This window comes from Tachypleus tridentatus, chromosome 11, assembly GCF_004210375.1.
Source record: "Tachypleus tridentatus isolate NWPU-2018 chromosome 11, ASM421037v1, whole genome shotgun sequence".
NCBI classification, from domain to species: Eukaryota; Metazoa; Arthropoda; class Merostomata; order Xiphosura; family Limulidae; genus Tachypleus; species Tachypleus tridentatus.
This window is the reverse complement of record NC_134835.1, coordinates 54486500-54499328: the sequence shown is the minus strand read 5'-3', so window position 1 is coordinate 54499328 and position 12829 is coordinate 54486500. Positions and strand designations below refer to the sequence as shown.

General features: G+C 31.0%; 1 protein-coding gene across 2 annotated transcripts in view; it reads left to right on the top strand.

Moving 5' to 3' along the window:
• Positions 1–12829, top strand: part of LOC143232187 (nephrin-like) — a 64031-nt gene that overhangs the window by 20615 nt on the left and 30587 nt on the right. For both annotated transcript variants that reach the window (XM_076467318.1, XM_076467317.1), the window contains exons 3-8: positions 3617–3727; positions 4220–4423; positions 4762–5058; positions 7825–8118; positions 11177–11464; positions 11991–12287. In XM_076467318.1, coding sequence (XP_076323433.1) covers positions 3617–3727; positions 4220–4423; positions 4762–5058; positions 7825–8118; positions 11177–11464; positions 11991–12287 — 1491 coding nt within the window. The remainder of the gene's footprint in view (positions 1–3616; positions 3728–4219; positions 4424–4761; positions 5059–7824; positions 8119–11176; positions 11465–11990; positions 12288–12829) is intronic.

The window sequence follows — 12829 nt, the reverse complement described above, 5'->3', positions numbered from 1 at the left end:
TCAATTTTTCTGCATGTTTCTCCAATATTGCAGTCGTGGCAGTTGTTGCATTGTATTTTATAAATAATGTTGATGTTGTGTTTGTGAATGTAGTTTTTACATTGCATGGACTTTAGTTTTGTACCTGATTTTGGAATAAATTTGTTGTTTACTGGAATGTTGTGTTTTGTTATAAGTTTTTTTTCCAAATGTTGGTTATTTTTTCGCTGATGTCAGGAACATATGGTATGCAGTAGTATAAGGTTTTGTAGTTTATTTATCTTGGGATATGTTGTTGTTAATTTAGATTCGTACGTATTATGTTTTCCACGGTTTATGAGGAAATTTGTTGATGTTGATGAAGTGTTGTTTCATTTTGTTGATTTCCTCTTTAATTTTATCGGGTGAACATAGTTTGGTGGCTGTGTTTATTTGATTTCATAATTTGTTCAGTTTTTGTTTTCTTTTATTGGCTCAGTCCCAACAAATGTATAATCCAGTATGGATGATTTTTATGTGGATTTCTGTTTTTGTATTTTGTATCAGTTCTAGTGATTTTGAGGTTAAGAAATCTTATATAGTTAATTTTTTTTGTCATGTTTACAGGTGAACTTAATATTTGGGTGTATCGAGTTAACGTTATTGAAAAAACTAAGCTTGTGTTCTGTAGATGTGAATCCAGCAATTGTATTATCAACATACATGTATCAGTATAGTGGTGGGTGTAAGGCTGAATTTATCACTGTGATTCAATTTGTGTCATAAAAATGTTGGCTAGAACTGGGGACACGGGATTTCCTATACTTAGGCCATTTATTTGTAGGTAGTTTTGGTTATTAAACTTAAAGTTAGTTTTGGTGATAGTGCATTCTATAGGGGTTGCTAATTGGTTGATGGGGATGTGTATCAATGGGTTGGGATCTTGGACATAAAGTTATAAAGCTATCTTGCAGTCTTCAGTTGTTGGGACTTCTGCGAAGAGGGAGATTACATCAAAACTGACTATTAAGACTTTATGATTTAATTCATTAAGAATATATTTAAAGCTGAAAGAGTCTTTGAAAAAGAAACCGGCTGATGTTGCATATTTAGAAAATTCCCACGCTATATATTTACCGAGGTTGTAGTTAAATGATTCGTAATTCGACATTATGGATCGTAATGGATAATCAGGTGTATGAGGTTTCGGGGTGCCGTATAGTTGCGGTGTGCGTGAGTCGGTCTTTCATAGGTCAGAATAAATGTTTTCTGAGATTGTGTTGTTGTTTTTTGTTATTTGTAGTAGTATTTTGTTCAACTGGTTTTCATGTGTTTTTAACCTGAAGATGACCTAGAAAGGTCGAAATGTTGTTCTCTCCTTATCAATAAAAGTGTTAATACCCATACCAGCCGTTCTGAGATACATGTAAGAATATTAATTATTCAAAGTGCTTATGCATAAGAGTAATGAAAGTAATTTTCAATTTGAATAGAATATCTTATTATTAATATGAATTTCTATATCAAAGTCACTTTGCCCATTTTGTTAGTCTACTTCGAGTAATAATGTGTTTAAGTCAAAGTCCTTAAGTATCTTATGTATAAAAAATATATTAGTTTAATCTTTAATATATATAAAAAGTATATTGGTGGAAAAAATCAAACTAGCAATTCACATAAGCTCTAGATAGATTAATTTAGGTATTATAATCTTATTATAGGGTTAACTTGATTTATTTTAAAACTTCATATGACCAACAATGTGCGGCGTAGCATTTTTTATCCAGTTAACTTAGCTGACATTCATCCGTGATTAAGAGGCTCAAATAATATTAGAAATAAATAATCAAAGACTGTATTACTTAATACTTCCTGTTACACATGCAGGATGACATGTATTAAATTAAATAATTTGTTAAAAATGTGTTTTGTTCAGTTGTATTTTTTTGAAGAAAGTGAAATGTTCATTTCATTGTACGTTAAAATAAGAGGAACAAGAATTACAACCGTAGTTCAGTTTCCAAAATGTCTTGTTTTTTATTTTAATCGTACTTTATTAGAACGATGTTCTAAGCTCTGTGCTGCCTTTGTAATTACTTCCTATATCATTAATCGTGCTCAATGTAATGGCCATGATTATGCACTATTGCAGTTTCTAGAATAACAAATCTTTTAGGAAAGACAACAACGTCAAGCGTAGACAATAAATGCTGACAAACGTTCAACCGAGTTTCAACAGTACGTGTACGTTGGCTTTAAGATCGCTTCTAAGCAATCCAAAGACACGAAATTCCATTCAAGCTGTATTAGTGGACTTAATAAATATATGATCAAAATATGTTGTATAATTTGGGTTTCTTCTGTCGTGTCACAAATGCTCTAGCCATAAGTCTACCCCAAGTATCATTGAACGTCTGATGGTCGGAAACTTCATGCGAACCACATACAAAGGTTAAGTGCGTTGTATGTGATTTCATGCAATGTGGCCATGTTCTGTCATGCTCTATCTCTCTATCTTGATAATAGCCCTGAAGCATATCCATTATATCCACTGTATGCGTATCATGTGCAAAGTATATACTTATTTTACCTAATCAATCTAGTGTACAAGGATAAGAGTTTATTAGCCCCATTTTCAACACAAAATTCTATACGCATTGCGCCTTGCGACTTCACCAGTATGTCCTTCGTACGGAATAGCTTCAACACTGTGTCTGTTGAATGTATTCAATCCTCTGTAAGTACGTGGTTAACATGATCAACATACTACACTAGGCGCCATGGCTTACATTATGCAGCAAAAAGACAGTACGTTAGCAGATATACACCGTTCATATAAAGTAATATTAAACTTCTGTGCTTATAATAATTTTTAATTTAAGAAGTTGTTTTATCATTCATTAAGTACCACCTCAATAAAAGCTAAAGTTTAACAATTGTGAATTAAATTCACAGAAAAAAAAAAAACTCTCGTATTTGAAGAGTTTAAAAAACAGTTGTACCGTAAACGTTAACTTCATCTCATTAACAGTTATTTTTGATGAAGCTCAAAGTTCCTAATGGTAATCCGAAATCGCGAGATGGACTTTGAGAGAAAGCATATAACCTGTAAATAAATTTACTCAACATGCTTTCAATCTTTTATACAATTTACACAGATCTTAATAAAACACTTTAATAAGTTCGAAACATTATATGATTATATAAAGTAATTTGCATATTGCATTTCGTTTTTGGTTACCAGAAATTCTTAATCTAAAATTTTAATTCAGATAGTGATGAATATTGCAAATTACGTGATATGGTTAATTTAAATAATTATTATGAAAATGTTTCAGTACTCTCAATGGCAAGTTAGGTCACAATTTATTCGTGGCATTACTTAATTTAAAAGTAACCCTTTCTTATATTGTCTATAAATTCTACGACATGAAGCTTATCTTGCAAAATATGTGTGAATTAATTCTTATTAAGACTTTTGTAAAGCTCACTCTTTGCGGTGATATTTTGTAATGTGACCTGCTTAATATTGTGTGCGAAAATATTTGGTTAATAGTATTTCCAACCTAACATTCTATTATATTGTTACCGAAAAAATGTAGTGTAATCATCAAGTAAATGTAATTTTGATTTGTAATCTGTAAAACATTTATCATAGTTCCCCCGACTAAGCTTGTGATAAAAGACAACAACGGGCGAATTTTGAAAAGTTTGATTGGTCCGTACGATGAAGGAGAGTCGTTTTTTCTAAAATGTGAAGTAGAAGGAGGTAACTTTTGATTTTCGCCTATTTATTTAGTGCTTTATTAGTTGCAATACTTATATATTTCGTAAATTTTAGTGCTTTATTACTTACAATATTTATATACTTCGTACCTTTTATTTATAGTTTCATCAGGTGCAATACATATAATCCTATTGTAGATTTAATTCCAAATTATCTTAAATTGTCTCGTAATTATTTAAATGTTTAGTTCTATTCCTTTGAACTGAATTCCATATTCAAGTACTATTGATAACATAATACTAATTATTAAGGAATGATTATCCAATAATGATTATTAATGTAATACTTGCTATTTTAAAATGTATAATAACTTACGTCTGATAATTACACAGTCCGGACAAGTACTTTTATCAGTATAGCTATCAAGAAAAAAAAAAAACGTTAAAGCTCTATCATAACGTCTTTGTAGCTAAGTGGTAAAAAGTGGTTTGTTGTGAGTAAGTTCTTTTTCTCTAAACACTTTGTATTTTATAGGCATTCCAATGCCCGCAGTGACATGGTGGAGAGAATCGGTAGTGTTAGACAATAACTACAGCATGGCAGATGAAGGGCTCACTGTCAATGAGTTGATAATTCCTTCATTAAGCAGACATGATCTGATGGCTGCATTTACTTGCTGTGCCTCTAATAACAAAGTTTCATCTCCACTATCATCAACAGTAACACTGGATATGAATTGTAAGTGCTGTACTCCTGGTTTGAAAGTTCGGTATGACTCCAAGTCTAATTTTGTTTCACTACATATTTGATAAAAACTTGTACTTCTGGCTAGGATAGAGAGCTAATAATAAATCAAATGCTTATTTTTTTAAGTTATTTCTCGTTAAACATTTTGTCTTGTAAACAAAGAGAAACAGACTAAAAGATGTAAAATACATACTGTATCTTCTCATATAAAGAACAGATAATTGAAATTTATGTCTGATTATTATATAAGCTATAAAAGGCTTAGCCGAAATGTTATTCCCGTTTTAAAATCTGTCTTAACATTAGAAATGAATATATGTTCTTTTTAGTTAGACCTTTACTACTAGAAATGGAGGGAGGCCAACAGCCCTTGTCAGCGGGAACACCGACTAAGCTGAACTGTCATAGCGCTGGTTCTCGACCACCGGTAACTATTACATGGTGGAAAGAAAATTTGGAGCTTGAGACAGCCAGAACCACAGTAACCAATCACGGCAATTCAACCATTAGTACTCTAATATTCACACCTACTGTTGAAGATGACAACAAAATTTTATCTTGCGTTGCAAAAAACGTACTTATGCCAAGAACAATTATGCGGGAAAATCGAAAACTGAAGGTTCATTGTAAGTAATCAAAAGTATTATATTATGTCTTAAATATAAATATATATATATATACATACCTATTTTATTCTCGATAATAATAAGTACCTTTTAATTTGTGTTTCAGAGAAGTGTGCAAATATATTTTGTATATTTACAGTGCTATTCTACACGTTACTTCTGTCATTTTAATTATGTTTCGAAGTGAAATGACTGTAGTCATGTCCAAAATTATGAGTATCCTACCAGAAGTATATGTTTTCTATGGTGGTTTTATTTTCTAAAACTTTAGGAAAGTATAAATTATAGAAGATTACTCATAATGGTACTGTATTTCAAATGTAGTTAAATACAGGTGCTTGTTTATCAAAGTATACCTAAACTATTTATTTTACTGGATTAATTACGTATTCTTACAATCATAAAGCTTTAGGTGATTTGTAGGTTTAAAAAAACATTTAACTATAATTAAGGCAACGAATATCTGAACAAGGTGAAAATACATTAAACATATTTTCTTAATAATAGGATAAATATCAGATTTATTCATTGTTTCTTACTACTAAATGCAAAGATATTGAGTAATTATTAATGAAACGATAATTGAATACTTTGAGAGAAATAAATTTTAGTTGTTGTTTTTTCTTAATCATTAACAGCTTCGTCGTCTATAGTAAGACAAATTTTATGTCGTAAAATATATAGTTAATTATTCAGACATTCTCTAAGTTTAAAAATAGAAAACAAAATCAATTATAACAGCTGTAAAATTGTTAAGCAAATATTTAACAAGTACTGAAAAGGGGCTTCCTATGATGTCACACAAAACAAATAATCCCTGGACTGATCAAATCGAACATGCTACCTCTCAAACATAGTGAGCAAGCTTATCGAACCGAAAGCAAAACAGCCTGTCGAAGACTGGGTTCTTTCACAACCGTGTAACATAATACCTCAAACCTGCGAAGACTCACCTAAGTTTGCCAAGTGACAGAGAAAGAGGAGGGAATATAGAAGGAAATAAAACGAGTTATAAGTGAAAAAAAACAAAAATTAAAAGAACAAAATAGAAAGAGGAAATGAGAGAATAAAGATGTTACAATATTGAAGATTACTTTATAAAGTATCTTGGGTTCACTTAATTTTCTGTGTAATCGATTTACTTAAGTCAGTATTAGGATTACTTAAGTTAGGTCAGAGAGGCATGGTTTTTCATCCTACGTAAGGATTTATATGTTTTTTGTTGTTGTTTTTGCAAACCTTGTATTTTAATTATAATTTTACATCTGATTCGTTATTCCCTCTCCAAGTTTAAATCGAAAGATTTTACGATACATAATAACTTTTGACAGCCTTAGACTTTTTAGTCACATGGATACTTTAAAAAGCAGTTAATGCTTTATTCAAATACAGTTTAAGAAGCACATCAAATAATGTAAGAGATGAAAACAATCAATTTCGCAGTTTCACAAGTTATAGCTTTCTTACATGAATATTTCATTCACTACCTGTTTTACGAAAAATACTATTTACGGTTCTGAGTAATTACCTCTAACTGCTTTACAAGCAGTCATTTCGTACTTTATTAGCAAATGGAATCAACAGGTTGACAACGATTTTAGTATGATTACAGCGATCACCAACAGAAACAATATGAATATGTCTTTGACAAAAATAATATAATATTGCACATTTAAATCACGGCTTTATGTGTGTTATTACGAAATGTGTCATTACGAAAACATTCTTGAATGAAGCTTTTCTGTTTCGGTCACACTAAATCCAAAAGTTAGTGCTTTTAAAAGCCTAATTTTTAAGTGTTTCAACAATCAAGCAGGAAAATTATTTTATCCTACACAGTCTGAAGACTTCTAATATATTCATAAGCTATATCGTGTTATGTATATATATAGTTAGTTTTAACTGGAAATGGATAATAATAACATTTGTAACTACTTATATGGAATTATTATATGCATAAAATCTTAAAATTTCAACTGAATTTTTTACTTAAATAGAAAATAGAATTTTAATGTGGTTGTAGAAACAGTTATTAACCAAATTATATGAACAAAATTAATGGTAAGTATTTTCTGTCATTAAAATTAGTTTTTAACGGTTTGATATTTTATGTTTGTTGATAGTGCAGTGTATTTGTTGTATCCTTTGTTGATACAGCTCTTAGGATTATAAGGGAATTTATTCTTTACTTTATCAAGTTAGAGAATGAGATTTGCATTCATGATGTACATGTGTGTATAATTATTTACCTTTGATTTTTTTAAATGATATGTTTAAATCTCGTAGTAGTACAAAAATGTAAAATTGTTTGTACAATATGCATTCTGTAAAAATAGTTTAGAGAAGTGAAAGTATGGAAAAGTAATACGTTAACAATACTTTTTATAAAGAAATTTATGATATTGTATTCACTTCAACATATTATTGTTAATTACAAATGAGCACTTGATGTATTTAATTACATCTGTGGATTACTTCAACAATATCAGACAAAACAGAGATTACAGTTTAATGTTCAAATTATAATCACTCTAATATATTAGTTTCAATCTATAATATGCATATTTTAGTATGGCACTATCATTTTCATATAAATAGCAATTTTTAATGCCAATATGTGATATTTTTCTACAATTAGTTTTAAGTTTTGCATGCTTATTTTAGTACGTACTTTAATTGAACTAATAATCAAGCTATCAGTTTGTAAAATAAAATATTGGCAAGTGTTCCATTACAAAAAAAAAACATTCTTTTTTTTTCACTCAGATGCCCCATTAGTTAGCCTACGATTTTCTGGGAAGTCCAAAAAATCGCAATCAATTGCAGAAGACGCTGATGTTTATTTTGAATGTCTTGTGCAATCGAATCCTCGGCCAACAGGAATTTCCTGGATGTTTGAAGGAGAGGAGCTCCATCCCAACAGCTCAGCAGGAATTCTAATTAACAATTATACCTTAACTTTGAAAGACATCAGTCGTTCCAGAAGAGGGCGTTATAGCTGCACAGCAACCAATAGTGAAGGGAAAGGGGAAAGTGGCATCTTTTTCCTTCGAGTACAATGTACTTAGAATAATTTATACTGCTCTTTTATTTATTTTGGTATATAAATACCAGGAAGAAATTACTTGAATGTTAATCAATTAATGATTTGACAATTTAAAAATTGCTATTTTCCATATATTTCTAAGACGTAGTTAACAAAACATATATTTTATACGATCCATTATTAACTGACAAACAGAGAATCTATAAACTGTGAAAATGTTCTTTAATGTTTATTATATGCATCTCATTCCTTAAAAATGTTATATCTTTTTTAAAGCAACTACATGAGTAACAGGGTAAGATCTACCTTATCTAAATGCTAATATTATATATTATAATGCAATTTTGCAAAACAAATACCTATTAAAATTATTGTAAGAATTAATTATTACGTAATGAAAAAAAAATCAAAAATATTTTCCAGCTTCTTTGCTTTAAGTATAGAATGAGTTGCAAAGTATCAAACTTGCAAGTTTTCTAAACCATATTCTACACTATTGTTTCCATAAAATAATAATAACATCTGTACTATAAAACTAAGCCATAAAATGTTACACCGTTTAGCTTACATAAAATTTTATTCCGTAATCTACATTTAATTAAAGAAGATTTGTTTTTGGTAAAAGAACACACTGCGTTTTTTTAACATTTCAGGTATGCTCAAGATGCTGCATGATTTAGGTTCATACATGTTTCATCTTTTATGATATCACATATTGTATGTCAAGATGTAGACTTATTAAAATTGATTAATGCAAATAACAAGATTAATAAATATCCTTTTCCTTTATCATGCTACAGAATGAAAGAAAGTCATATTAATTTTATAAAATGTTTAGTTTGTTTGTTTTGGAATTTCCGCAAAACTACACGAGGGCTATCCGCGCTAGCCGTCCCTAATTTAGCAGTGTAAGAATAGAGGTAAGGCACCTAGTCGTCACCACCCACCGCCAAGTCTTGGGCTACTCTTTTACCAACAAATAGTGGGATTGATTGTCACATTATAACGCCCCCACGGCTGAAAGGGCGAGCATGTTTGGTGTGATGAAGATTTGAACACGCGACCCTCAGATTACGAGTCGAACGCCTTAACCCACCTGGCCATGCCGGACCACTAATTAAGAAATATATGAATTCCAATTTAAAATTTTGTTTTTATGAGATACTTATACAATACAATATCGTAAACATTATCTCATGCTACATTGTGGGCCCCTCGCTAGTACAGCGGTATGACTACGGACTTACAAAGCTAAAATCAGTGGTTCGATTCCCCTCGGTAAGCTCAGCAGGTAGCCCGATGTGGCTTTACTATAAGAAAAACACCCAACCATGTTACATTTGGGAGAGTACTTCGAAAATAAAATATTTTAAGAATTTATTATTTTCCAATATTTCAACATGAATCACTCTTGTTAAAATGTCTTAGATATAAAGATTTAGCACGTGCTTAACCTTCTTCACATCATATCTCTCATCTTTACGTAAAAATTCTTATTTTTTGAGAAAAAGTCACTATTTTTAATTTACCACGAAGAAATTTGGATTTCTTGAAATTATCTATTTTATCTTCTTCCCGTTAACTTGAAGAAATTAATGAAATAATTATTTGTCCTGTTCGTCTTTGTTTAGAAATTAAATTCTTATTTAGATGTGAAAGATTAGTTTACTCTACTATTAACAGTTATCTAAACGATGTCATCAATTACACGTGTCTTGTAAATTAAAACTTATAATGAAGAACACTACAGTGCTATTAATAGATCTTCTATTATCAATAAAGAAAGTGAATCGATTACATTTTCCCAAAACAGTGTATGAGAAATCAGTCTTATACTCAACCTTTTACTTTTCGTTTAAAAGAATAATATATTATCAGGCTAACAGCAAAAACGAATGTAAATTTTTTCTTTGTCTATGTGGGTTCTACAATACGTTGTCTGTGTTTACATATTAAAGAGCACGCAGAAAACACAGTCATCCGTACTTTGACCCTGTTTACAGGACGGTGACACAAATTTCACTTCTTTCCGCTTTAACATCTTCGACAGTGCTGGTCGTGGAAAAGTGAAAAAAGATATACGTACTAAAGAAAATTTGTGAATACACAAAGATACGTTCTGAATTAAATGTTAAGTTTGAATGTATATAAATAAAGATAATACTTAATAGGTAAAAGCTATTAAAGGAATGAAGCAATCAATGTATCTTTGAATAATTTTATATTTACGCATTTTCTCAATTCATTCCTCTAAAAATTCAAAGCAATCTGTCTTCTCTACCTATTTATCTTTAACTTAAAGACCCGGCATGACCAAGCGTGTTAAGGCGTTCGACTCGTAATCCAAGGGTCGCGGGTTCGAATTCCGGTCGTGCCAAACATCCTCGCCCTTTCAACCGCGGGGGTGTTATAATGTGACAGTCGTTGGTAAAAGAGAAAGACAAGAGATGGCGGTGGGTGGTGATGACTAGCTACCTTCCCTCTAGCCTTACACTGTTGAATTAGGGACGGCTAGCGCAGATAGCCCTCGAGTAGCTTTGCGCGAAATTCAAAACAAACAAACTTTAAATTAAAAGCCGAAAATATGGAAGTGATATATATGTCTAGCTTATGAAATATAATTAGCTAAGAGTTTAATATCACATAACTTCCAAATGACAATATTAATTTATTACTGTTCTATTACGCAACTTATCTTCTTATTTATGTAATTTTAATAAATCACTTTATTTTTTTAGTGAAAAAAATCACATTAGAATATCAGGTTTGTCTATCGTAGGGAATCGTTCCCTGTATTTTAGCTTTGAAAGTTTGTAAACTTATCGCTGTCCCTCTCGTGGACGCGTTTAGTAAGAATTTCGGTTGCACAACAATATCATGAATATTAAAATGAGGTGTATCTTAAACATTTATCCTGTTATTTCCTTCAAAGTCTTTACAGTATCTACTTGTTAATATACAGTTAAACATTGTGTTTTTATTAAGCAATAGTTACTAAAACAAACTTTTCTCAAGTACATTTAATTAAACACATACGTTTTCTCATTTATGTGCATTTATCATGTGTTGCAGATCCTCCTATCTGTATTTCAACGCACATAAAGTCTTTTGGAGTGGCAGTTCATGAGCCTCTTCAGGTCGTCTGTCAAGTGGAGGCAGAACCACCTGAAGTCTCCTTTCGCTGGAGTTTTAATAATACTTATGAAACTTTAGATATAGTAGACTTTGAAAGTCGTTTAACTCGAAGCAGAGCAACGTTTACTCCTCGAAATCAACAAGATTACGGTACACTGCTTTGCTGGGCCAGCAATGAAGTCGGTTCACAGAAATTTCCATGTGTGTTCAACATCACACCAGTAGGTGAGTTACCAACATCACATCATTCAATATTTGGTCATCATCACACGAGCAGGAGGATTATCATTGCTACACCATCCATTACATGTTCAAAATCATACACATTACCATACCAAAAAGTATGAATTAAACTTAATATCAATCCAGATAATGTGTATTTAATATTGCGTCAAAAAGTATGTGTTTAATATCAAACCACTAAAATATATCTGAAAGCACAGAGGTGTGTAAGGCACAGCAAATTGGAAACAACCAACACCTGGGTGTTCCCATTTATTTATTTCAAATACGCTGTATCATTTTACACGCATTTACCAAGTTCTCGGGAATCTAACATGAAATTTTATTTATTTAACTAATTACTTAATTCGCAATATTTGCATCTATTAATCGTGTCTTATTTGTATTTGGCCGTTTTCTTCGAGAAAAAGTTGTAATTTTGAACAATATATAAATTTCTTATTATTTATAAATAGCTCAAACAAATGTGAAATGCTATTTCCGTTTTAAAACTAGATATCTTTACCAGGACCGCCAGACAAGCCACGCGACTGCCGAGTACAAAACGTAACAATGAATTCTCTCCAAATTGCCTGTGAAGAAGGTTACCATGGAGGACTGAAACAACACTTCGTCTTGGAAGTTCTTGATAAAAATTTGGAAACAATAGAAGCAAATTTAACTTCAGATGTACCAGTGTTTCTTCTAAGGGATCTGTCATATAAAACTTCCTTCGAAGTGATAGTTTATGCAGTGAATTCTGAAGGTAAAAGTGAAAACTGGATGATGACAATAAATACTTTATCTAATCTTGTAGGAAACGACGGTAAGTAATGTACAAATTCCAAGAAAATTGAGTAAAGTATTTAACTTCCAATAGGTAGCCTTCCGGTTGTTAAAACGTATAAGAGAAAACATTCCACTTAATTAGATCAATTTTTAGTGTCAACAACATCGTTATTAACTACAGGAAGAAAAAAATCATAATTCATAATTCGTAATCAAAATCTTTTCAGCCATGATCAATGGCAGATTTTGAAGTAGATCGCTCATTCTCATTGAAACTATTTTCCGATGACTATTTGAACTTAATTTCAGATAATAATAACAAAGTAAAACCTTTTTTTACCGTAACTGGTATCCTAAAATATAATAAAAACAAAAAAAATATTTTATGCATTTTTGACAGTAAGATAAGAATATGATGATGACCTTTTACTCACTATTGTTTTGTCATGTCCTTATTCTTCCCTCCTTGATGTACTACCATTCTACTTCGGATTCAGACTAGTTTCCTCTTATGCCATAAGAAACGATTAATGTGATGTTGAACAGCACATGTTTCGATTACAGTTCAAATTACTTAAA